At 36.5% G+C, this 27,785-nt stretch overlaps 1 protein-coding gene across 2 annotated transcripts in view; it reads right to left on the reverse strand.

Annotated features, from left to right (window-relative positions):
• The window catches only part of ANO4 (anoctamin 4), a 313,523-nt gene that overhangs the window by 137,124 nt on the left and 148,614 nt on the right, over positions 1-27,785 (reverse strand). The window contains exons 3-5 of one of the 2 annotated variants that reach the window (XM_031940726.1): positions 27,499-27,603; positions 16,809-16,945; positions 10,974-11,132 (exon numbers count right to left, since the gene is read on the reverse strand). In XM_031940726.1, the coding sequence (XP_031796586.1) occupies positions 10,974-11,132; positions 16,809-16,945; positions 27,499-27,603 (401 nt within the window). The remainder of the gene's footprint in view (positions 1-10,973; positions 11,133-16,808; positions 16,946-27,498; positions 27,604-27,785) is intronic. The other variant, XM_031940727.1, reaches the window with a different exon arrangement.

Raw genomic sequence — 27,785 nt, forward strand, 5'->3', positions numbered from 1 at the left:
GACTGAGAGGGAGGGAAGCATTCCAATAATAAGGAAAAAGGAAGCCCTGACAAATTCTCTTCTTGATGGCTGCATTGTTATTCAAGTGAAATCCTAGACAGAAAGAATCTTCATTTTTCTATTTACTTCCCAGTTTATTGCATGTAGCCGTTCTCATTAATTTCAAAGACTGAAGAAGGAAATTAGAATTGAGACGACAATAAGAATTGATGGGAACTAAAGAGAAAGGGAATTTAAGGGGCAGAAAATGCCATAGTCTCTAGAAACAATCAGTAGCTCTTGAAGGTTGGGGAAGAGGAAAGGTACTCAGATTAACTCTTGGTCTTTGTGATCTGAGACTTGGTTCTAGGTGGAGCTACACTTAAGTGAGGAAAAGCGGGCTTTGCCTCAGAGTATGGACATATAAGAGGGTTTTTCCTCTCAATAATAATAGACAATTCCACTCCTTTGCAATATGGAATGGATTGCAATATGATACAATTAACCCTCGATGCTTTCTCCTATCCATGGTCTTTACCTGTGGTGCCCCTGTCTATGAAGGAAACTTGCACACCCCCTAAATTCTTGTACTTTGCTACTATGCACCCTAAAGCCCAGCTATTTTTCTCCAACATGTAATAATACCTTTTTTTTTTTTTTTTGCTAGCTTAAGGTATTTAGGGTTAATCAAGGAGCAATGGCTTGTTAAGAGAGTCTATAGGATCTGCAGCAATAAGCAGAGGGAAGTCATTAATTCTTCAATCAGAATGTGCATAGCATCACCTGAAGAGTAATGTCACACAAGGTACCCAACACAGACTTTTTTTTTTGAGAAAACATTGTGGCAGGGGAGAGAGAGTCCAAAGTTGATTCAAAGATCAAATCCAGCCTTTGTCAGCATGACTCTGGACCTTTCTCTGAATCTCTCTAGGGTTTATATTCCTCATTTTAAAAATGAGAAGGCTGGACTGGAAGAGCTCTGAAATCTCTTTCAGGCCTACACTCCTGATCTTATTGTAAGATCATTCCTCAAACCTACTTGAAAGTATAAAATTAGCAAATAAGTAATATGAAACTCTGATCCAACTCTGTCCTATAAATCCCTTTTCTCTCAGTTCCTTGTTAATCTCTTCTGGAGTTTAGCCCACTTCAATCAGCATTACAATTCCAATAAACTTTGTCCCTTGACTAGGAAATGGGCTCAAGTCTGCAAATTCTTTTGAGACACCTTGAGATAGTGGTCTGTGACCCCAAACTTTTGGAGTCTCTTTCCAACCTCAACACAAATATTCTGGAGAACAATTTAGAACTATGCCCAAAGGCTATCAAACTGTGCATACCCTTTGACCCAGGAGTGTTTCTACTAGGCTTATAATCCTAAAGAGATCTTAAAGGAGGGAAAGGAACCCACATGTGCAAAAATGTTTGTGACAGCCAACTTTGTAGTGGCAAGAAACTGGAAACTGAGTGGCTACTCATCAGTTGGAGAATGGCTGAATAAGTATATGAATGTGATCGAATATTATTGTTCTAAGAGAAATGATCAGGAAGATGATTTTAGAGTGGCCTGGAGAGACTTACATGAACTGATGCTAAGTGTAATGAACTGAATCAGGAGATCATTGTACACGGCAACAAGAAGATTATATAATGATCAATTCTGATGAATAGGCAATGAGGAAACCAAACTATCACTCTTTGCAGATGATATGATGGTATACTTACAGAACCCTAGAGATTCTACTAAAAAGCTATTAGAAAGAATTCATAACTTTAGCAAAGTTGCAGGTTATAAAATAAATCCCCATAAATCCTCAGCATTTTTATACATCACCAACAAAATCCAACAGCAAGAGACACAAAGAGAAATTCCATTCAAAATAACTGTCAACAGCATAAAATATTTGGGAATCTATCTACCAAAGGAAAGTCAGGAATTATATGAGCAAAATTACAAAAAACTTTCCACGCAAATAAAGTCAGACTTAAATAACTGAAAAAATATTAGATGCTCCTGGATAGGCAGAGCGAATATAATAAAGATGACAATACTCCCTAAACTAATCTATTTATTTAGTGCTATACCAATCAGACTTCCAAGAAAATATTTTAATGATCTAGAAAAAATAACAACAAAATTCATATGGAATAATAAAAGGTCGAGAATCTCAAAAAAATTAATGAAAAAAATCAAATGAAGGTGGCCTAGCTGTACCTGATCTAAAATTATATTATAAAGCAGCAGTCACCAAAACCATTTGGTATTATTGGCTAAGAAATAGATTACTTGATCAGTGGAACAGGTTAGGTTCACAAGACAGAATAGTCAACTATAGCAATGTAGTGTTTGACAAATCCAAAGATCCCAACTTTTGGGATAAGAATTCATTATTTGATGATCAATTCTGATGGATGTGACTCTTCAACAATGAGGTGATTCAAGCCAATTCCAATGGTTTTATGATGGAGAGAGCCATCTCTATTCAAAGAGAAGACTGTAGGAACTGAGTAGATCACAACATAGTATTTTCACTTTTTGTTGTTAACTTGCATTTTGTTTTCTCTCATTTTTTCCCTTTTTGACCTGATTTTTTTATGCAGCATGATAATTGTGGAAATATGTATAGAATTGCATACTTTTAACATATATTGTATTACTTGATGTCTAGAGGAAGGAGGTGGGAGGAAAGAAGGAAAAATTTTGGATCACAAGGCTTTGCAAGGGTCAATGTTGAAAACATGCATATGTTTTGAAAATAAAAAGCTTAAAAAAAGGAAAAAAAACTACATTTCCCTTTAGGTCCAACTCAGCCACTTTCAGATGACAACCTCCAGTTGGTATCAAATGTTTGCAGGCCTCAATAATTTGATAAAGAAACCCTATGAATCCAGTTAAAGTTCCAGCTCTTACTTCCAGAGATATGGTTGGATCACTATTTTGAAACAAGAGTAAATTAGACTTGGTTTCTTGTTAATAAAATGGCTACAAAATATGCCCATGTATCTCCATTAATCTAAGAATGGGACACAGACTTTAAATGTCATTATCATATTAATGAAAAATTAAGGTTGGTAGCCACAGCACACCATGAATAATTTCAGTGATATATTAAACACAGAGAAAAATCTAGCCTTTTCAGTGCTTCAATACTTCGTACCAAAAACAAACATGACCAGCCCACAATGGTCATGTTAGAAATATTTGTGATGTTATGAGATTGTAAATGCATTTTAAATTTTTAAAAAGTAATTGTAGGTCTGTGACTGAACCAAAGATTCTTTAGACTCTTTAAAATTCTTCTCCTATGATGATATAGAATTATAGGCTCAGATCTAGAGCTGGAAACGGTACCTAGTCTAATACCCCAGATGAGGAAATGGGGATCCACAGAAAGTAATTTGCCTAAGATCACACAGGTTGTGTCGGATTAAGATCTGAACCCAAGTCCTCTTTTCAGGGATGGTATTCTTTTTCTTTGCAATGCTATTTTCCTACATACAATCATAGAATCTCATGACTTGAAAGGCCATCTAACCCAATCCACTCATTTTACAAATGAGGAAACTGAGGACTGAGTGGGAGGGGTGGGGAAGTGAATGATTCAAGGTTACAGAGACAATGAGTATCAGGTATTTATACCTTGAGTCCTTTGATTCAAGAATCAATGATTTTTCCCCCCCACTGTTTCACAGGCATTATTGTGATATTAAACACCAAGGCAATGTTCTGGAAGGGGGAAACTATTTCTCTACTTGTGGGTCTTTGGACTCCTGGAAACCCAGAGAAGAAATACAAGATGACTATACATTCATATGCATACTAGTTATTTCATTAAATGATTCAGTCTAAATAAATAACATGCCACTTTTTTGCCTTTTCCTAAGTATATATAGATGCTATTAATAGCATTTTAATATATATTAAATATATATATATATATAGCACTTTATATTATATTATCATATGTATTATAATTTAAATCATAAATCTTTATAGAGAGAGCAATTAATGGACAATAAACTCATTTATTTAAAAGTTCTACTCAATTCTTTACACTAGTTTTACCTCAACAAATCTTTCATTTATTTATTTATTTTTAGAGTGTAATCAAGAATGTCCATTTCACCTTCTGTGAACTTGTGTCTTGTCTGGTCAGAAACTCTTTTATCCAAGGATCTGAGAGGCAATCTCTTCCTTGTTCTAATTTGTTAATGAAGTGACCTTTTAGTAGGTTTTTGTCAGTCTGTATTTTCAAAATCAATGAATATTAATAGCGATTAATGTTTTCATGTGTATATGTGTATGTGTCTATACGGGTTATGCATGAAAGGAAGCCTTGTGCTTATGGAATCTAGGGATGTTAAAAAGGGGTTTTATACCTGAAGAGGCTGGAAGCCACCAGAAAGGCTAAAGGCTGGGAGCTGAGCAGGCTGATGTTTTTGTTTGCTCTATTTCTTGCTCATAATATAACAAACAATGCATTCATAGCTTCCTACAAAACTCAGCTTAGAAGCCACCTTTCACACAATGCTGCTCTTCATCTTCTCTACCTTCCCTCTTGTCCCTAATGTACTTAATGATTTCTCCCACTTGAAGCACTATGTATATATTGTATTTGTCCACATTTATCCCCCACCAATAGTTTAATTTCCTTGAAGGTAAGGACTGATTTTTCTTTTTTTGGTCTTATAATCTTTATCTTCCATCGTCTTGTACATTTTGGGGGTCTGTTTAATGCAAGGAACTCCCAGTGTGAAAATTCCCTTTAATAATATAAATCAGCAATTCATCTATAACTTTTTGTCCTAGAGAGTTGCCTGCACCATTGAGGGGCTAAGTGCCTTCTCTAGAGTGAGGAAGCCAGTGTACATGAATAAAGAGTACATCTGAATCCAAAACCCAAGGCTGGCCACACTGCTTCCATCTGAATTGCACACAGTAGGTAATTAAGAAAGGTTTGCAGAATTAGAGCACAATAAAATAGCACTCTTCATTCAGCTGATGGTATGCCAATAGATACTTTACTCTCTAGAATGATAAAAATATGCAAAAAAGTTTTTGGAATATCATAGTATGAAGTATTAACAGGTATTGATAATTAAATGTAAGCTTCCAGGGAGTTTGTTTTACCATTTTTATGTATCTTTTATAGCCTTAGGTATGAATAAAGTGACTGGTACATAATGGTGTTTAATAAATATTTGTTCACCAGTTCATCTTTTATTTCCCACACTTTTCATTGTCTTTCCCTCTCTTCACTTCTGATTCATACAATCCTCTTCATTCGAGATGCAGCTCAAGTACCACCTTCTACCTGGATCCTTTTATTATTCTCTCAATTGCTGCTGCCTCCTTTGTTTTTATTTTTTATATTTATTCTTTAATATGCATACATGTGTTTATGGAAACTCTTTGAGAATAGGGATTGTTTCAGTTTTTGTATTTGTATCCCAAGTGCCTCACATACAGGAGTCACTTAATAAATGCTGAACGACTGGTTGATTAAACCATAATATAATAAGGTAGCATAGCATTTGTCATTGGAGTAATTGTTGTCATAAACACGGATTGGATTATCCTTACAACTCTAAGTCTAAGACGCTAAGATTGCATATTAATTTCCTTACTTGGAGGCACAGCGGCTGCATTATAAAGTCTTTGAAAGGCTGACTATAGGGAGGTGCTGGAACTACATCATATGGCTCATGAGACCCTGTGTGAGCATTAGCACTTTGGAAATCTTTAAATACTATAATCAGAATATGATTTAATATTTTGTCGATTGTCTAGATTTAAGAAAGTGATAGAGAAATGTTAATAGCATAAATTATATTTAAAAATGTAACTCCCCTATCCCCAAAGAGCTGGTTTAGTATTTAATAGCATGTCTAACACAGAGGTGGAAACCATGACTACCTCTCCCAACATTTGTCTCCAAACAATGTTAAAACAACTCCTTAAAACAAAATTTAAAGTGGTAGAGTCAACAAAAGTCAGAATTTTCCAGCCTTAAACAACTCAGAAGGTGATAATAAGAGATCTGTGATAACAGGGCACAGGCTGGCTGGGAGTATAAGAAGATCATTAGTGCTGAGCCTTATAAATGGCTGGGCAACTGGGAACAGGAGCAGCAGCATCTTCGGAAACTCTCAGTCCAGAGATTGTTAAGAGAGTAAGACAAAGGTTCGGAAAGGAGCTCTTTGCTGGCACTGATGCTGACTGGCACCTTTATTATTAATATGTAATTCTAGGGCCTAGAGGACTGTCAATACTTCTGAATGCAGGAGAGCTCTTCCCATCTCAAGTCCGTTGGAACTGGCCTGAATCAACCTCATTGATGAAAAGAGCCATGTCCATCAGAATTGATCATGGCATAATCTTGTTGTTGTTGTGTATAATGTTTCATTGAAGAAATACTGCAAATAGCCAGAAATCAACAATTCAAATATCATGGAGCCACAGAGGCTCACACAAGATTTTAGTAGCTTCCATGTTAAAGGGCTTAGAATACAGTCTTTTGGAACGCAAAAGAGCTACAATCAAGAATAACTTATAAGAAAAATTGAAAAAAGGATGTTTAATGAAATAGAGGGATTTTAAGCATTCCTGAAATAAAGAACAAAGCTAAATAGAAAATCTAATGTTCAAATAGAAGATTCAAGGGAAGCATAAAAAGCTAATCTTGAAAAAGTAATCATAAGGGATTCAATAATGTTGAACTGTTTTATATTCATTTCTGGGAAGATGATACACATAACTCCTAAGAACTTTTTTGATTATTTAGACAGTTAGAAGATGTCTAGCTTGAGGATTACACTGGGAATAATTCTCTCTCTCTCTCTCTCTCTCTCTCTCTCTCTCTCTTTCTCTCTCACTCACACACACACACACACACACACACACACACACTCACACACACACACAGATACATACACAAATGAAAGGATGAGAGAGGAAAGGAGAGACAGAATGGGGAAAATTTTCTCACATAAAAGAAATGTACAAGGAAGAACTTTTATAGTGAAAGGGAAAAATGCCTACATACATAAAATTTATCTTACCTAGTACAGAAATACGAGGGGAAAGAAAAGAGATGTATGGGAGGAGTGATAAAAGCAAGAGCAGAATAAAGGAAGCAATGGTCAGAAAAAAACAACAACTTGAGAAGGGAGAGGATGAAAAAAAAGATAAATCAAAGAAAAGAGGATGGAGGGAAATGCACAATAATAACTGTGAATATCAATGAGATGAGCTAACCCATAAAAAAAGCGGAGAGCAGAATGGATTAGAAACTAGAATCTGACACTATATTGTTTACAAGAGACACACTTGAAGCAGAAAGATACATACCCCATTAAAATAATAATGATCTGGAGAAGAACCTATTATGCTTCAGCTGAAGTAAAGCAATTACAATTTCAAAGTAAAAACAAAAACATCCCTAATTAAAAGAGATAATCAGGGAAACTACAGTTTGTAAAAGAATCCCCCCTAGATATTAAAGTAATATAAAAAATTACTTATAACAGCCTCATTTCTCAAGTATAAAGAGAATCCAATTTACAAAGTCCAATATATAAAACTAAGAGCTATTTCCCAGTTGGTAAAAAGTCAAGAGATAAGAATAGGCAGGTTTCAGAAGAAAAAAAATCAAAGCAATTTCAACTACATATATCTATGTTATGACTATAAATGCTGAAAAGATAATCTAAAGCACTATTGATTAGAGAAGTGCAACTTAAAACATCTATGAGGTCTCAATTCACATCTAACAGAAATGACAAATGCTTGAAGGGATAAGAGAAAATAGATATTCTACTAAGCTGTTTGTGGAGTTGTAATTGGCCCAACCATTACAGAGAACAATTTGGAACTATATCCAAAGAATCATAAAACTGTACATAGACCCTTTAATGGAGGGCCATAGCTTAAAGAGATCAAAGAGAAAGAAAAAAAGGACCTAAATGTACAGAAATGTTTATAGCAGATCTTTTTGTGGTGGCAGAGAACTAGAAATTGAGAAGATGCTCATCCAATGGGGAATGGCTGAACAAACTATGGGCTATAATTGTGAGAGAGTACATCTATTTTGTTATAAGAAATAATGAGGGGATAATTGTAGAAAAATATGGCAAGACCCATGTGAATTAATGCAAAGGGAAGTCAAAAGAACCAGGAGATCAATGTACAAAAAAAAAAGCAGGATCATAATGATGACTAATTATAAAACATTTGGATATTCTGATCAATACAATCCCAAAGTATACATAATTTTTTAAAAAGGCTAGCCACTTTCAGAGAGAAAACCGATAAATACTGAGTGAAAACTGAAGTATAATTTCCTACTGTAGGTGTATATGGGTACATACATGTATACACATACACACGTACATAATACATGTATATAAACACACAGCTTTTTTGGTAATATGGCTAATATGGAAATATTTTACATGATTTCACATGTAGAATTGATATATTGTTTGCCATCTTAGTGGCTGGGGAGAGGTGGGAGGAAAAGAGAATCTGGAACTCAAAAATTTAAAAAGAAAAGAAGGTTAAAAATAAATAATAAATTTTTTAAAAAAGAAAAATATTTAGCAGCATACCCTTGAGATCTGACTCTGAATTCATCATGTTTTTTAACAGCATTTTTTATTCAGGAAGCATCAGATTTACCCAGCTTTACCTGGTAAGTCACAAAATAAAGCTTATAAAACCTCCAGGGAGCTCCTATGTCTAAAGAGTGCAGTTACATGATGAAATATTCAACATTCAGCTAACTTCTGGTCGTCAGAATACAAATCTTTTGTGGATCTAGAAAAGGCCAATTCATTAAAACAGAAACCACGATCTTTTGATTCAGAAAGGAACAGAGGGAGGAAATGATTAGTCATTTCCAAGACTTGAGATGAGTTAGATTCTTTGTTGTTGTTGTTGCTCTTCGATGTGAAAACTCAGGAAAATAGAAGAGGGAGGAGAAGATGAGAGGAGTATGAAACACAAAAATAATATCCATGTTAGCCAAGAAGAGGAGGAATGATTTCAAAAACTTAAAAGTAAGATTTAGCAGGGATTAATCAATGAGGATAATAAAAGATTTCCTGTAGCCTCTGTCAGTTGAAAAATTATAGCTTTAAGTTCCAGGAGTTTTCCTTCTTGAAGCAATGATCATAGATTGAGGTGGAAGGCCATCAAATGGGGAAAAACTGAGGCCTGTGACCTTACTTTTTTGACTTTGGACAAGTCACTTCAATCTCCTTAAGCCTCAGTTTCCTCACCTGTAAAATGGACCATAGGACTTGTAGAGTCCCTTCAAACTCAAGACTGGTGATTCTTTGAGAAAGGATTATCTTTTCCCAAAGGCCATCAATATCCACAATATTCAATAGCCAAATTCTTTGAGTTACCTCATTTTCTTCTTGGAAAAGTTTCAGACTCACGTTTCTCTTCTTTTTAGAAATCTTAATGTGTGTCCACGTCAGGAAAAAATTTTTTTTGGATAATTCTACTGGGGCTCTTCCTTCAACCTGGCCAAAATCCAGCTTTGCCCAAAGGGTCCCAAGATCCCTTCTGTGGCTTTGAGCGGGATAAATCCATTTATAGGGCAAAGATGAAGCCTCCCACCCCCAAAGCAGCCAACATTAACAAAAGAAAAACCAAAAACTTTGACTTTGTATTCTGATGCTTTAGGAAGATTTATCAGGGGGAGAGCCACAAAAAAGAACAGTCATGTAAAGGGCATGGATTACAGATTAGATTTAGAAAGGATTTTAGAAGCTGCTAGTATAACACCTCCATTTGAAAATGAGGAAACGGAGGCTGGCTCAAGGCTGTACAGGTAGAAACTGATAAAGGCAAGATTTAGACCCCAATGCTCTGGCTGGGAATTCACTGATGTGTCCACTGTACTACTCTGCCTCTCTCCCTTCTTCCTTTCCTCCCTCTCTCCCTCAGAGGGCTCAGGATGTACTCCCAAGGTACAGCAAATAATTCTTGACCCTCTTCTTCAATCTCTGTAAGAGGAGCAGGCAGAGAAGAGCAGTGGTCAGGGAAGATGGATCCTGCAATGGAAATTAGCACAGAAGGAACCTAAGGGTGGTATCCTTGACTGGGCAAATTGAGAAGTCTTTGGAAAGCAGCTTGGATGAAGCTCAGAGGGGATTGGCTAGAAGACAAGCTTTGGAATAAGGACTTTTAAGTATTCTCTTATCTCTATTTGGGTAGTCTAGCAAAATCTAAGGATTTTTTTCTCAAAATGACATTTTTAAATGCATAAAATACTTAGGATTACAAAGGAAACCAATTATGCTGAAATACATTTATGAAAATATTCTTTAAAACACAAATTTATATACCTGAGAATAAGAAGCCATGTTCTGGAAGGAAGCATGCTTTGTTCTCACTTAACACCTAAAATTCCAGTAACTCCACCCTAGTTAAAAGTTGTGTTCTCGACTCTGCCAAAGATGGAGGACCAACAGGTAGGAAGCTAAGGGAAGCAGTTTTAGTGTATGCTATTAATTCCCTGCCATCTGTGCAAACACCAGAGACCAAGCCTGGATAAATAATCACCTGGTCAAAGGTCCATGTAACTGGAGCAGTCCACTTGGACTAAGTGACTCTTGTCATGGAAAAGCCCACAGAGGTAGAGTCTATAGACAATGTCACATGTCGAAAATGCATTTCAAGGGATTATAAATCCAGGGCTGGAGGCAACATTAGATGGTCCAATCCTCCCATTGTACTGATGAAGAAATGGAGGCCCAGGGACATGTCCAAGGTTACATAGATTGGAAGTTGAAGAGACAAGATTCGAACACAGCTCCTTTGACTGCAAACACGACAGTCTTTGCCTGGTGTCATGATTCTGAGCACTCTAGATTGGTAAAGTACAGCCAAATGAAATAGCAATAAATGAGTATCTTCATTTTAAACATTATCTTCTGGAGGACTACATGTATATCTTACACCTTTTTATTCAAATGCTTACCTCCTTCTCCATTTGCAAGCCTTCTGCTCTAATATTTCTTTCAAACACTTCCCTTTTTTCAGTCTGTGGGTTGGTTTTCCTGTACACAAGGATGTAGTCAATCCGACATTTTCCATCTCTAAAATAAAGCCCATTGGATCTGTTTTTTTCTGGTGCTACCTGTATAGAAAAAAAAAAGGAATCCATTTGAGAACAAAAACTGAGACTCAACATTTGCAAGAAGTTATACAGGGGTTAAGTAAAGAAATAAAATAAAAATAAATAAAGCACACACTCACCACATCCCTCCCTGTCCCAATACAAATACCCTAAAGAACCCTGGGACTTGCTGTCCGTCCTGCAACTGAGCTCTCCTCTAGTGTGGCTTCCCACAATTAGAATGTCAGCTCCTGGACAGCAAGGACCATTATTCTTCTCTAAATCACTGTAGCTTAGCACAGTGCTTGGCACATGGAGAACGCTTAAGGAAGGTTTTTTTCTTAATTTCTACCCACACACGTACACATTTCTGTGTAGCTTTATACATGTGTGCTTATGCAAGGCATTTACATACAGCTACTACACATTATACCCTGAGCATATGAGTATACCCATGGTATACATGCCCATGACTCTGTGTAACAACTGGAAAGAACAATTTTTTTTCTGGCTTTTGAAGTTCATTGTCATTGAATGCATCAGTGACAAAACCCAAAACGGGATGCTACTGAAAATTTGGCAGATTACAATCAAATTTCTTAGAGAGAGAGTTTTTTATTTTAAAGTTTTACCAATGTCGTTTGTTTTCACAGTATAGTTATTTCCTGATACCGGTGCCCTTATTATAAACGAGACTATCCATTAGACTCATTCTTGTAACAAATAAAAGTAGCCAAGGAAAGTCCGATAAGAGAGTGACTACATCGTGCACCTTACATACCATTTCACACCCACAGCCCCCCACCTCTTTATAACTGAAATTGGAATATGAAGAGTACAAAGGAGACGCTGAATGCCAGGACCACTTCCAGGGGAGCACCAGCTTCCACTTGTGAGGAGCAGACAGAACGTGGGCAGGGCCTTGAAGGCAGCATCTCTTAACTGGATTCTCCCTCATCGAATTCCAGAGGAAGGAGTCGAGTTTTCTGGTTTGAGATCTGGCACAGAGACAGATCAGCACAACCGGAGCTGGACTGCCTCACAGGGTTGTTTCCCTTTACTTTACGGTTGGAATGGCAGGAGGTAGTTCTCCGGGTTCTCCAGGTTCTGCTTGCTTTCCTCTGTATCAGACATTACGTGAGAATGATGGATGGGACAGCTGGGTGAGGCAGTGGATAGGGTTCCGTGCCAGGAAAATGTGACTTCAGCACTGACCTCAGATACTACTAGTTAGTGCTTTTGGCAAATCACTTCTGTTTGCCTCAGTTTCTTCCTCTGTAAAATGGGGTAATAAAAGTACCTACCTCCCAAAGTTGTTGTTAGGATCAAATAAGACAATAACTGTAAAGTGGTCTGGCACGTAGTATGCACTCTATTGTTATTGTTATAATTATTATAATGCTCACCTTCATCCTGGACAGGTCTAGCTAAGCAGGAGCATGGGATTTAGCATTTGGCAGCAGAGAACAAGTGGTTTTCTAAAGTTATAAATGGGGGAAGCTAGGTGATGCAGTAGATAGAGCACCAGTCCTGGAGGCAGAAGGACCTGAATTCAGATCCTTGATACTTATTGTTTGTGTCACCTTGGCCAAGTTACTTAATCTTGATTGACTTCTCCCCTGCCCCCCCCCAAAACACGCTTAAATATAAAATTAAAAACCCTCAAAAATAAAAATTATTCATGAAGGAGATAAGCACACCAAGTATTCAAGAGAGCTATTGAAACTGTCCTTTTGTAAACATCACAGGCAAAAATCCCCCTTCCTGGAGAACTCATAGGGTCTCTAGCAAGAGTCATTTGTTAGGTAAATTTGAGAGGAAATTCTTATTTGGACTTAGAGGTAATATGGCCTAGGGGATAAAGAACTGGCCTTCAAACTAGAAAAGGTAAGTTAGACTTCTGATACACACTGGCTAGGCACTCTTGATCTATCACTCAGGGCAATTCTTAATGATTTTTACCATTCATTTTTAATGCTTTTTTAAAAATGGTTTTTCCAACCAATAATAAATGCTCACTAACTATTTTGGGTAATAGATACAGGCCAATCTACTAAAAATGGGTATGTTCTTCTCTAAGTAAGCATTTATTAAGCACCATCTATATACAAGGAGGTATAGTTTAGTGGACAAAGAAACATCCTCAAAGCCTAGAAGACCTGCATTCTGGCCCGGCCTTTGACATGATGGCAACTGTATCAGTGTGGGCCTGTCACTTGACCAGTCTTTATATGTAATCTCTTCCAATTAGAAATTGTGTAGAAGGTATTGACCTACATCACTAGAGGAACTTTTCCTCATCAGGGTGTTCCTTTTATTAAGGTAATGACAAGCCAGGTTCCTACCCTGGACTCATATATAAGAATCTGGATAAGTGCTAGGAAGTATAAATATAAAAATTGATAACAAAACAAAGCAAGACTTTGGCCTCAAAAATGTGTTTTCCTGGAGTTTAGATTTAAATTTCACATATTAGCTAAGTAGGAAAACCCCACCATGGTTTTAGCCAGTGGAAACCTTAGTAAACAGAATTCCAAAATAATAATCAAACACAATAGTTTTTTTTTTTGCTCGATTATTTTTTCTTTCTCATTTTTTCCCCGTTTGATCTGACTTTTCTTGTACAGCACAATTTATATGGAAATATGTGTAGAAGAAGTGCACATGTATAACCTATATTGGATTGCTTGGAAGGAGGGAGAGAGGGAGAAAAATTTGGAAGGCAAAGTTTTGCCAAGGTAAATGCTGAAAACTATCTTTGCATGAATTTGGGGAAATAAAATATTTCTTTAAAAATCTTACAAGAAAAAAATAATCAACAATAATAATACAATAAATGACATTTATGTAGGTCTCTAAAGCGTACAAAATACACTATATGCATTAATGAAAGATCCTTGAGGACAGGAATTGATTCAGTTTTTCTCTTAGTACCTTTAGAGTCTAGCTCAATTCTAGGCACACAACAGGGACTTAATAAATGTTTACTGACATGCTCCACAAAACAACCTGGCAAGGTATATCTTTCAAGTATATCATCATCCCCAGGGCACAGAGGAAGAAACTAAAATTGGAGCTATTAAGTGAACTATTTCAAGAGAACTGGTAGAATGTAGCCTTCACAGGAGATGAAGAGTACTTCAATGTTTGGTAAATATCTTGCTTATTAAATGCAGGAACTAATTGAGTTTTTACATGTGAGAGAGAGGATTCAAATCTAGAGCTTCCTATCTTCAATTTCAGCACCACGGTGAGAAGAATAGAATTAAAACATTTGTAAGAACTTTAGAAAATTTCAAAAGGGCAGCAATTTTTATTCAACAGTAAGAGAAGAACTTAGAATAAAAATCTGGAGAAAATTTCCTTCCATCATTCACCTCCTTGGACTATATGCCCTTGTTGGATCAAAAAAAGGTGAACAAATGAGTGAATTTTCTTAAATAATTCCTGTTTTCCAGAATTGTTGGATAAACCCATATTTCTACCAACAGGGTATATGTATTTGCTCATTTTTGAGGTAAGAATGAAAAAAAGAAAGTGGTGGAAGACAAAAGAGGCATAAATTGTTAGATGAAGACTTGATAATCTCAATTTTGAAGGAGGAAAATAATAAAGTCATGTGAGATGGGTAACTGCCCATTACTTATACTCATTGCATGTATTCACTACAGTGGTATATGACAACTTCACAGAGACAAAATCTGGATAATGAGGCATACAACTGAGCTAATATTTATTTTGTCAAAATGATATTAGACAGATGGAATTAATTTACACAGTAATTGCATGATTTTCTGGACTGCATAGGTACATGGAAATATAGGTAGCTTTAAGATAACAATTATTTAGGGTGAATTATATGCAAAGCTAGGTGGTACAGCAGATAGAGCGCTAGCTCTGGAATCGGAAGACCTGAGTTCAAAGCAGACCTCCAGTACTTACTAGCTGTGTGACCCTGGGCAAGTCACTTAACCCTGTTTGCCTTAGTTTCTCCATATGTAAAATGAACTGGAGAAGAAAATGACAAGCCACTCCAGTATCTTTGCCAAGGAAAAACCCCAAAGGGATCATAAGGAGTCAAACACAACTGAACAACCACAGTAACATATGCAAGGCATTTTTGGGGGGATATGGAATAGTACTAAGGAAGTTTAAGACTTTCAAGTATTCTATTCTGGTAGAGATGACTACAATGAACAAACAAATGGTCAATCAACAAATACCCATTTAACAAAAAAGCTTTCTTCATATAAATTAGATTTTAGTGGGTGGGAATGGGACAAATTGACTATATTCCCACCAAAAGGTTCTTGTTATCATATTATAAAAGAGAAGTGGAAGCATTTTAGAAGTCACTTAGTCCAACTTCTTCATTCGGCACCTTTGGCCTCCAAAATCAAAATGACTAGGTCAACATCACACAATTGAAAAGTACAATTTACACTTACTAGGACATACAATTAATTAGTAAGTCTCCCTAATTAGAATGTAAGTTTGTTGAGGGCAGGGAACTATTTCACTTTTGTTGCTGTGTTCCCAGAATTTACAGTATTTGGCACAGAGTAAGCAGGTAAGAAATGCTTGTTCATGGGTTAATTGACTCATGAGCCTAGAATATGAAGTCAGGTTCTTTCACTTTAAACCCAGTTAACTAACTATTAAACTACACTGCTTCTCCATAATTGATTGACTGGTTATCTGGGAAGAGGTCTGTGCATTTATTCTTTGAAAAGCATTTTCAAAGTATTTTCATGATCATAAATAGTCTGTAAATTATGGCAAGAATGTAAACAAACAGTTTTAAAAAACAAAGAACACTAATAAACTTGTTGGAGTTATGAATTTATTCATGACACTTCTGGAAAACAATTTGGAATTATGCAAGAAAATGGTTCAGACAATCATGCCTTTTGATATAATACCATATTATTAGGCATTTACCTTAAGGAAACCAGTGATAGAAAGACAGGTTTTCTTATAAAAGAAAATACTCATAGTGCATCTCTGAGTGGCAAAAACATACAACTATAACGTGAATGTTCATCTATTGGGGAATGGCTGGATCAATTGTGATATGTGAAGGAAATGGAATATTACTGCACTGTAAGAAACAATAAGAATTATTATTATTGTCAGTAATTCAGAGAAGTATTGGAAGACTTTCACGAACTGATGAAAAGCAAGGTAAACAAGAGAAGAAATGGCTACAATGATGGTCACAAAAATGAACTGAGGTTCATTACAGTAAAAAATCTTTGTTCCATAGAAGAAGATGCAGAGAAGAAAGGATGCAGGCAGGAACAGGTGCAGAAAGCACCATGTGCTATCAGTTACAGATGCTTTGTCAAATCTCACTTAAGTATTTTTCGTTATAACAAGAGTGGCTTCAATGATGGTGATGAGGGAAGGGGGAAGAGTATATATTTGGAAATGAAGGTAAGGTTTAAAAAAGGAAGGAAAAGGAGTTGATTGAAATGAAAAACAAAACAAAACACTAATTTATAAATAAAATATTATTTACTCTCAACTGAAATCAATATTCACCCAGGAAATTCTAATTGATCAAAAGTCCACAGGTGCAGCATGTACTAAGCACTAGGAAAATACATTTTCATCTTTTGCTAAAGGTACGGAAGGTAGTATGTTCTATTGGGCACAACAGCAAGAATTACATTTTATAACGGTACTAAGTCTTACCTCTCCCACAGCTTCCAATCTACTCGCGTCATCTGAAGTACTGGTCAAGTTACTGGGGTGAAGGAGAGAATCATCATCTTTGCAAGGACTATTGACAGCTTCTAATTCATCAAAAAAAATGTTGACATCCTTGGCCACTAAAAGGAACATAAAAAGAAATCAATTCAGGCATCCATTTAAAAAAATCAATATGCTTTACAAAGACAATTAAAAACATTTCCCCCATCAATTATAGATATGAGGATCACATAGAATCTCAATCGTATGTATCCAAGAAAGTTTTCAGAAGTATCCTCAAATAAAACAGAGACACTTTCAATGGTTCCCTAATGCCTCAAAGAAAAATATGAATTCCTTTGTTTAGCACATGAATTTTTGTATTTGAATCCAATCTATTTTCCCAGGCTGACTATAGCTTCCTTCCCCCTTTGTGTGCTCAAAGTTCCAGTGAAACAGACCAACTTGATCTTCCCCATATGTGACTCTTCTTTCCCCTCTATGTGCTTGCACAGGTTGTCTCTCAAAGCTAGAATGCTCTCCCCTCCCATTTCCATCCCTTGGATGCCTGATGGCCTTTAAGGCTCAGCTTAGATTCTGCCCCCTTCCAAAGACCTTTCCTGATTCTCTCAGTTGCTGGGAAGCCATCCTCTCCTGTCCCCACCCAACCACCTTATGTTTATTTTTCACATATTCTGTATCTATTTATCTCTGAACAGACTACCTCCCCAGTAAAAGTAAGCTATTTGAGTGCAGAAATCATCTCATTCACAGTCTCTGACTCCCTAGAACATAGCCCACTGCTTAGCACATAGTAGCTGCTTCAAGTTTATCATTTTATTAAAAAGACAATGGTCTTTTATATCAATGTAGCTGTGAAATGAAACAGGAAGAATAGCATCACTAAAGCTGGAAGCCACGTTCCATCAGGAGTTTACTAACATCAGAGAGATGAAACACATAGGCAAAAACACAGGGCTTACAACGCTCCCAAACCAGATTAAAATAAAATTGGGAAATATTCAACAAAATAACTCAGATCACAATAAAACATAGATAACATTAACATGTGTTTTTCTAAGTCAATATTTGCCTCCAGGGATCCTTATGAATGGTTTAGTGTGGCCCCTGTTTCTATTTATATCACTTACTTATACTGACAAGTAAGTATTTCCTTGGGTCAATTGTGTGTATGTGTGTGATCAGTAGTTATTAACTAACCTGGAATCTGTGAATCCTTAAGAGGGTCCATAAACACTGTGCATACCCTTTGATCCAGCAGTGTTACTATTGGGCTTATATCCCAAAGAGATTATAAAGAAGGGAAAGGGACCTGTATGTGCACGAATGTTTGTGGCAGCCCTTTTTGTAATGGCTAGAAACTGGAAACTGAATGGATGCCCATCAGTTGGAGAATGGCTGAATAAATTGTGGTATATGAATATTATGGAATACTACTGTTCTGTAAGAAATGACCAACAGGATGATTTCAGAAAGGCCTGGAGAGACTTACACGAACTGATGCTGAGTGAAATGAGCAGAACCAGGAGATCATTATATACTTCAACAATAATATTATATGATGACCAGTTCTGATGGACCTGGCCATCCTCAGCAACGAGATCAACCAAATCATTTCCAATGGAGCAGTAATGAACTGAACCAGCTACGCCCAGAGAAAGAACTCTGGGAGATGACTAAGAACCATTACATAAAATTCCCAATCCCTATATCTATGCCCACCTGCATTTTTGATTTCCTTCACAAGCTAATTGTACAATATTTCAGAGTCTGATTCTTTTTGTACAGCAAAATAACGTTATGGTCATGTATACTTATTGTGTATCTAATTTATATTTTAATGTATTTAACATCTACTGGTCATCCTGCCATCTAGGGGAGGGGGTGGGGGAGTAAGAGGTGAAAAATTGGAACAATTGGTTTGGCAATTGTTAGTGCTGTAAAGTTATCCATGCATATAACCTGTAAATAAAAGGCTATTAAATAAATAAATAAATTTACTATTAAAAAAAAAAAAGAGGGTCCATAAACTTGGATATGAGAAAAATTGAGTATTTTCTTTAGTTACTTAAAAATAACATTCTGAGAAGATCATAGGATTCCCCAGAAGGAAGTCAAGGATAGACAACAAAGATTAGAATCCATTTTAAGGATAGAGCAAAATCTCTAAAAAAAAAAAAAAATGCAACTGAGTTATTTGAGAGTTCTTCTAGTCCAGATGTGGTCTTAGTTTTGAGTTTTAAGAAAGGGGAAGGAGAAGCATTAGAATTCTATCTCCTTGTGTGTGTGCTCAGTCACGAAAATGCAATCCCTGTACATATGTAATGTACCCGATTTAGACAACAGGATAAGAAATGACTTTGATAGGGCCCATTGTTGTTCCATCACAGACTTAAAAATTTTGTTGGTCCCACTGATCATCCAGACATGACTCTAAGAACTCTGAGAATCATTCGCAGAGAGGGAAACAATAAGCCCAATTTGGTGAAGAACCAAATCCGTCTGCCTCAGTTTCCTCATCTCTAAAATAAACTGGAAAAAGAAATGGCAAGCCACTCCATTATCTTTGCCAAGAAAACCCCCAAATGGGGTCACAGAGGGTCAGACTTGATTAAACAACAATTTAGAGTGCAAACTCCTTGAGAGCAGGGACTGCCTCACTTAAATATTTATATATTTTTTCCACTTTGCATAGTTCCTGGTCCAAAATGAATAATAAGTGTTTTTGTCTTCTTCCTTCTTTTCCTTTCTTTCTTCCTTCCATTTTTATTTCCTTCCTCTCTCTTAAGAGACACCAGAATTTTTCAGTTAATAATTACTGGAAACTAAATGGAACAAATGGAAAATTTACATATGAATTTAAGATACAAAAAAAGAAAGCTGTATAGTATCACCCAAGATAAAGTGTTTAACAGTTTCAGAAATCATGGGATAAATAAAAATATTCTGCTGGATACAAAAGCAAGGCTGCTCATCCTCTTTCTACACTGGAGAGACTGTTCAGGTACTCTTAATCCTTTTATAATGATGACTTCCACAGTTCTATAGAGGATGGTATATTCTGAGCTAAGCTATGACCCATGAAGCATGAAGTTGCAATTTTGATGGCTTTTAACTGGGTCCTTTGCTTTAAAAGCACAGCCATCTGATTTGAAAGGGAAATGAGACAAAGGTCCTTCACTTCTCCGTCATGCCCCAATGCTAGTGTCAGAACATCATTACCAGGGGGTGCCTTTTGAGTGTTCATGGAAATCGTTTCTAGTGGATAAATGACTTTATAATACTGTTGTTGACTGACATCTTCCCAATAGCATCAGCTGAGAATGTAATCATTGTACTACCTATTCAATATGGCTTTGTAGAATATATGTGGAGCAATGGAAGATAGATGACAAGGGCTTGGTGACCCTTCTGCAGAAGGAAGATCAAGTCTTCCACTGTAGTCATATCCATTGTGCTTCTGATGGGGATCCATTAACTACAAGATATGTTTTTCCCCCTCGATTTTAGTTTTAGGCAACATATTGAGAAGTTAGAAAGTATTCAAAGGACAATAAAAATATCAAAGGGTTTTCATGATATGTAAGATCAGGCCGAGATGTTCAGCCTGTAAAAGAAAAGATTCAGGGGGAACATGACGCTTTCTTCAGGTACTTGATTGTGTGGTACTGGGATTAGATTTATTGACTCTGGAGCCCAAAATTGTTAGAAAAAGGAGAGAAGGTGCAGAGAAACAACTCCCGAGAAAGAACTCCTTAATGATGAGACCTGGGGAACAGGCTGCTTCAGAAGTTGGTGCCTTCTTCCTTATTTAAGCAAAGCTTGGAAGATTGACTGTTAGAGATGCTTGATGAGATAGGACTTGGACTGATTGTTCTGAGCCTCCTGCAACGGACTTCCTGTGATTCTTGGAAATTACAATAATGCTTGATTCTATTTTATGGAGATTCGTTTCTTGTAGAGCGTTAGCTTCTAAGTTACGATATGAAGACTCACATTTCTTCTGGGGAAAGTAAGTCATCTAGTCAGTGTAGATGGAATGCTAGACTTGAAGTCAGCAAGTCCTAAATGAAAATACTTACTAGCTATTGGCCCTGGATGAGGCATCACTAGCTATTGGCCCTGGATGAGGCATCTTATCCCCTTCTCTGTTTCCTCATTTGTGAAATGGGTATAGTAATAGCATCTACCGCTCTCAGTTGTTGAGATGAACAAATAAGATAACACATGTGAAATAGGTTGCCAACTTTAAAGTGCTCTATAAATAATGCCTATTAGGTGTAGTAGGAAGATAAAGAGGAGAAATAGGTCTGAGGGAGTATGAAGAGAGGGAGAAAGAGCAACTTGAGAGGGAAAGGAGGAGGAAACTGTACAAAGTGTACTTTCTTGACAATGCAGTATCTCTCAATCATTTTTCCTTCTCTTAAGCAAATAAAGGTTTACTAGTTCTACTCTGTCCAGGAGAGCTCTGTTCTGGGAGTCTTGAAATGAGGAAAGTACTTCATTTCTCTTCGGGCTCACTTTAGAATGACTACATGGAGAGAGAAGGCACCTAATCAAGGTGCATTTAAGGCACCTAATGCCATGTTCTAGCATACTTGCTTTTTCTCATACTGAAACAAAGGCGTTTTTATTTTTTTTAAAGACAGCTCTGGTGGGCAGGGAGCAAGAATGGGAGTCTGGCCAGACCAATTGGGGCAGGAACTCTCCGCCACAGAATCACAGAATTTTGGAGTTGGAAGAGACCTAGGCAGCCATCTGGACAGGGGTGTACCGGAGCCAATTCCTACCAGCTATTGAGAATTGGCTCAGAAATAATAAACAAATACCACAAATTGGGCTTGATATATTGTTTTGCTAATTGTCAGGACTTAGGAAATGATTCACTTCACTTTCAAGGAAGTCTTAGTTTCTTCATGTGTACAATGAGGTTGAATTAGATGACCTCTAAAGTCCTTTCTAAGCCTATGAATATAGCTATATTTCTATCCTTAGGATCAGACAGATTTCTGGAATCTATCTATCTGTCTGGAATAGATAACAAGATAACAAGAGCTTTACGTAATATCCATAAATATACATATGTACATAAGTTTATATAGGCACACATGTATGTGCACACACATGTATGAGTATATGCGTGCATGTATGCTATACTCATTTATCTGTTAATAAGATTAAACTTAAAAGAAATTCAACTTACTTTCCTCCCCACCCCCCATCCCCAGCTCCAAAGAGTTGGTTGTTAACCATTTTCACCACTGTCCCCCTTCATCTAGACCAACTCATACACAAAAAGAATCCTTACTCTACAAGTGGTCCTTCCATCTCTTTCCTAGTGAAGAACTCCAGGGAGAGCAGAACTCTCTATCTTTCACTTCTAGATAGCTTTAATCTGGATATATTAGTCAAATTAACAGAATAATTTATTTGCTAACAGAATGACTAGTGGTTAAGGTACCAGCTTTGAAGTCACAAGACCTATATTCAAATCTCCCCTCAGACTATGTGACCCATGTCAAGTGTCTTTACTTTTTTTATATCTGTTTCCTCATCTACCTTAGAGAATAAGAAACCATGAGAAAGGAGGAGAAGGGGAAGGGAAAAGGAGAGGTAGAAGGGAAGGGAAGAAAGAGAGAGAGAGGGGTGGGAGGGAGAGGGAAAGGGAGGGAGGGAAAGGGAAAGGTGGGGGGGGGAATTGCCAATAGCAGTATGATATTGGCTTTGGAATCAGAGAGAAGGCAAAGGAATGAATGTTATCTGTAGAGTTCTAGGACCTGGATTGGAACCCCAGGTTTCTCAATTAAATGCCCTTGGTAATGGGGAAGGGGTGGGGGGAATCTCAGACCCTAAGGCAGTGGCTTCAAATCTCAGGGCCTCAGTTTCCCTTATCTGTGAAATGAGAGACTTCTGAGGCAACTTCTACTTCTAAATCTCTCCATTTGTGACTTGATTGTCAACTCCCTGATAACATCATCAAATGCATAGATAGTGGTGCAAGGAATAGAAGATAAGCTTTGGAATAAGAAAAAACCCAAATTGAATTCCAGAAAATAAAAGGTCTTTAGACAAGCCACTTGTTTTCTTTGAAAGTCTTAATTTCATTAGGTTAGATTAAATGGCCTCTAAAGTCCTTTCTAAGCCTAGAATATAGCTATATTTCTATTCTTAGGATTGGACCAATCTCGGACTTGCTGTAGATAACAAAAGATATAATGAAGCTACTTTATCTAATATCTATATATGTATATGTGTACACAAATTTATATAGGCACACCTGTATATGCATATACCTATATATGTATTATGCATGCATGAATTTTGTATTCATTTATCTGTGTTGCTTCTATCTTGTAAAAAGGAAGTTCCATGAGGGCAGGGACTATTTCCTTCTTTATTGTCATATTCTCAATGCCCAGCACAATGATTGGCAAATGGCAGATATTAACCAAATATCTGGGGAATTTAATTGAATCACTAATTTTTTTTTCTAAATGGGTAAGATAGGAGTTCCGCCATGACAAAATGGCCAGTCCTTTTCTGATCCAATAGACTATGGATAGGAAAGGAAATATAGCAAATAGTTAAGGAACAACAACTCAGTAGTTAACACTAGCAACATGTCATTTGAGAAAGAGGGGAAATTTGTCTTGCTTAAAATACAAACCAAAAATAAGAAATATAAATCCTAAATTATTGGCACTATAATATGATGCCATGATTTTGGGGGGTTATCCAACACATCAGCATGGTAATTCAACCATGGAAATTGCTTAAAACACTCCAGAGATTTTGATTTTTCTTTTGCTTTGTATAAAAGTCATACATTTCTTTAATGTATTCCATTCCAACTCTTTTAAGATAATTTCAGCGAATTACCAACCTTTTCCTATTTCAACAATGAGGAATGTGTATGATGTTGATTAGAGACTATGGCATGGAGTACACAACAGTAACCTTGGTGATCTGGCCAAGGTAATTAATTCCTGATGGGAGCAATTGGATGTTAAATGCAAATGTCTCGTTCACTGTATTTCTATTTTTAGGATTGGATAGATCTCTGGGTTGCTGTATCATATTAAAGTATATGATGAATCTACATACATAGTAAACACAGTAAACACAGTACAGATGTATATAAATGTAGATTAAGCATACACATGTGTACAATATACATAATGTAATATATATACTCATATACATGTGTGTATAAACATATATATGTATATGTGTATATAAACTTATGCATTTAAATATGATCGTGTGTATATATATCTATGTATTTGTATACAACTGTGTGTAAATATACCTGTACATATACTCATGTTTTGTGTATACACATATATATTCATATGTATGTGTGTGCATGTATGTATTTCCAGGAGTAAAAGCTGCCATATTTAGCTTTTGTCTCATGGGATAATATTTTGATCTGGAAGGAAGAAGATCATTTAGTCCAGGGCTTAAACTTTTTCCATTCATAACCCCTTTTCACTCAAGTATTTTTTACATGACCCATATATATGCATGTATACACATAAAATAGGTATAAAAAAACAAACATTTACTGATAATAAATCATAATTTCCTAATCCCCATATTCAATTACACAGTTCCATATGGTGTTGTATCCATAGTTCACAAAGTTTTGATCCTAGTTCAATGCCTTCCCCCCACCTCCCAGTTTTACCTATGAGGCATCTAAGACACAGTAAAGTTAAATAACTTGTCCAGGTTCAAACAATTAATAAAGGTCTGATTCAAGATTTTAATTCCATTCTTCTTGGCTTTAAGTCCAGCATCTAATTCACTTCACCATCTTTTTGGCTCATTCATTTTACAAAACCAGAGAAACGTAAGAATAGCATGGCATCTGAATAGGTTATTCGCTCCAATCTATTCATGAGTAGGAATCTCCTCCAAACACCATGTCTGACAGTTGGAAAGGTATCCAACTCACATGAAGATCTACAGGTAGTAAGAAAACTCACTATGCGGGAGACAGCTTTAGTTGTTGGGATGTTTTTCTCACATAATGAGTCAAAATCTGCCTCTCCCAGTTTTGCCTCTTGACATATCTCTGGAGCCCAATTCAAACATGTCCAAAAAAAATTTTTTTAAATTATCAACCATTTGTATTTGCCCATGGAAAGAAAGAAAAAAAGGAAGGAAGGAAAACAGAGAGGGGGAAGGGAAGGAGTGTGGGAGGGAGAAAGAAAGAGGAGAGGGACAGAGGGTTAGAGGGAAAGAAGAACATAAGGAGAGAGGGATAGAGGGAGAGGGGGACAGAAAGAGGGAGGGAGGAAAAAGGGGAGTTTTCTGGGGAAATCTTTTAAGCTGTAGCTTCTTACACTATCCATCTTGACTCCATGTGGGGTCTCATAACAGAATGTGAGGGCCATAAAATTATGATTTATTATCAGTAAATGTTAGACGTATATACCTATATGTCCAGAGTCACGTTAAAATTTCCCAGTCATAAGGGGATCATAAGTGAACAGAGTTTAAGAAGCCCTCTTAGACTATATCTTTAGAACAGTTGACAATCAATAATTATGGAGAAAAAAGCATACCTAGATGAAACCACAGGTCTAGGTGACCCATGTATCTCCCTACCCACCACACTACCTCTTTGACACTCATAAACTCATATCCAATCTATTAGTAAAATAAAACAAAAACCAACCAAACAAAAACCATAACCCTCTCCTCCACAGAAACTGCATTGTTCTCATGTATGAAACCTATAATGGAGAAATACAGAAATGTCTTGACCTTTCTCATCTCAAAGTAACTTAGAAACATAATGCCTACAATTATGATTAATTGATGTAAAATGCCCATAATTAACTAAGGCTTCATCCTGCCTCCTCCCCGCCCCCAAGTTTTGCATTTATGTTCCTAAAGGTCTGAAAATCAGCGCTACTTTAATTTACAGTAGAAAATTTAAGAAACATATGAACTATTGTTTAATTAACAATAGATAATCTATCATCTTTCAAATTGAACATTATCTTTTAAGTCCCTACAAAGAAGCTATTTTTCTTCAAACTGCTATTAATTCAAATTGGATTATCTTTTTTGGGGGAAAATTCAATTTCTCTTACATGAATCAACTCAATATAACAGGACTTCCTGATTGGAACACTGAAGAATAGTTATTTTTTGGTGAAAACATCCCGTCTTCTGAAAACTTTTCCTGTTTATTACAAAATTAATTTTATTCAACAGTATGCCATTAAAAGTTTCATGTGATAGGATTTCATGGGAGGAAACAAAGGAAAAGAACAACTTGATTCTAGCCCTAACTTTCTCATGATTTTAGGGATGATCTTGGATAAATTGCTTTTATCTTTTTGAGCCTCAGTAGTTCCACCTGTAAAATGGAAATAAATATTTCCTAAAGTACAAGGGGATGTTCTGAGGATAAATGGCATGTCATCAATAAATGTTTTAAAAGAAAAATAATGTAGACATAGAAGTAGCATCATCACTAAATCTTACCAATTATATCTCCTTTTTTTAAACCTGCCCCCAATTTAATCTCTCATTATCACAGAAGTCAAGGAGATGCAGTAGAAGGAGGCATTCCATCTCTTTGGATCCCAATATCCTAATCTGCCAAACAGGAAGAGGTGAAATAGTCTAGATGGCTTTAAGGTCCCTTAACTCTAAATTTATGATATTATGATCTTACTTCTCATCACTTTCAACTATATACATGAATGTTAACTCCTGGTGAGTAGGGGTGGTTTTATTCACTGTCACACAGACTCTGGTGTCTGTCCCCAAGCCTGACATACAAGAAACACTGAATAAAGGTTTTAAGTTCTATAAAACTTAATGATCTTTCTAATTCTATAAGCTGCAGAGAAGGTGTTGACTTGTGTTAGGAGCTCCCCACACCAATAAAATCACAGGTCTAGTTTGTTTCTCTCTCTCTCGGCACCCAGCAAATTTCACTTTAGTATTTGTAAGTGTTTGTTTAATAAATAAGTCCTTGGCACATAATAGCTGCTATATAAATACTATTTATTATTATTATTAAACAGATAGCTATTGTCAGAATCAAAAAAATCTGGGTGGTTAAGTGCTGCCTCTAACACACGTTGACCGGGTGACCCTGGGCAAGAGTCAATCTCAGGGCCCTTGGCAAATTTCTAAGATGAAAAAAATGTGGAACAGGTACTGTTCTGTACCAGTATTAAAAACTTCCTCATTGGGAATTCCCTAGAGTGAAGACATCACATTTTTTCATCTTTCCCCAAAAATGAAACAGAACAATGACCCAGGGAGTTCACCCTACAGATGGTGTGTGTGTGTGTGTGTGTGTGTGTGTGTGTGTGTGTGTATTAGTTATTCCACTGTTCGGATATCTGGCATCCATTCGAGGGGCAGAAGGCTCTGTTAAAATTTTTCCAACCAACCTTAAAGAAAATCCAGACACCGTAATTGTTTAAGAAATCATTCAATTTCATGAGTAAAATATCCATTTCACTAACCAACCTTCTGTTACAATGCAATTATCTTTTGGGTTCCCCTCTTTCTTTTGGGGAGTCTGGCCATCGACTATTCAAGTGTCTTATCTTTATTTTCAAATTTATCAGTCTATTTCAGCCTTTTGCTCTGGATCGTGCTTTAGTAATCAGTTTGAAATGCGAGCAAAACTTACTTTCTTGTATTGCATTAAGAATTTCTGAAAAGTCCACGTCACTCTTTGGGCCGTCAGTCTGCATTGCCATATCCAGTGCGTAACCTTGCAAATCCACCCGGCCTTCTAAAAAAATGAAAAATATGCATGGAGTTTGCAGTTTTTCTGCAGAGAGCCCAAGAGAGCATTTGGACTCCAAAGAGAAGAAGAGTCAATTAAAAAAAAAAAATAAGTGAGCTGGTTTCCAATGCAAGGACCCACTCTAAGAAGTGCCTTTCTTTTCTTTCCTTTTGAAATCTACAATCTAA

The sequence above is a fragment of the Sarcophilus harrisii genome, chromosome 5 (genome assembly GCF_902635505.1).
Source record: "Sarcophilus harrisii chromosome 5, mSarHar1.11, whole genome shotgun sequence".
Classification (NCBI taxonomy): Eukaryota; Metazoa; Chordata; class Mammalia; order Dasyuromorphia; family Dasyuridae; genus Sarcophilus; species Sarcophilus harrisii.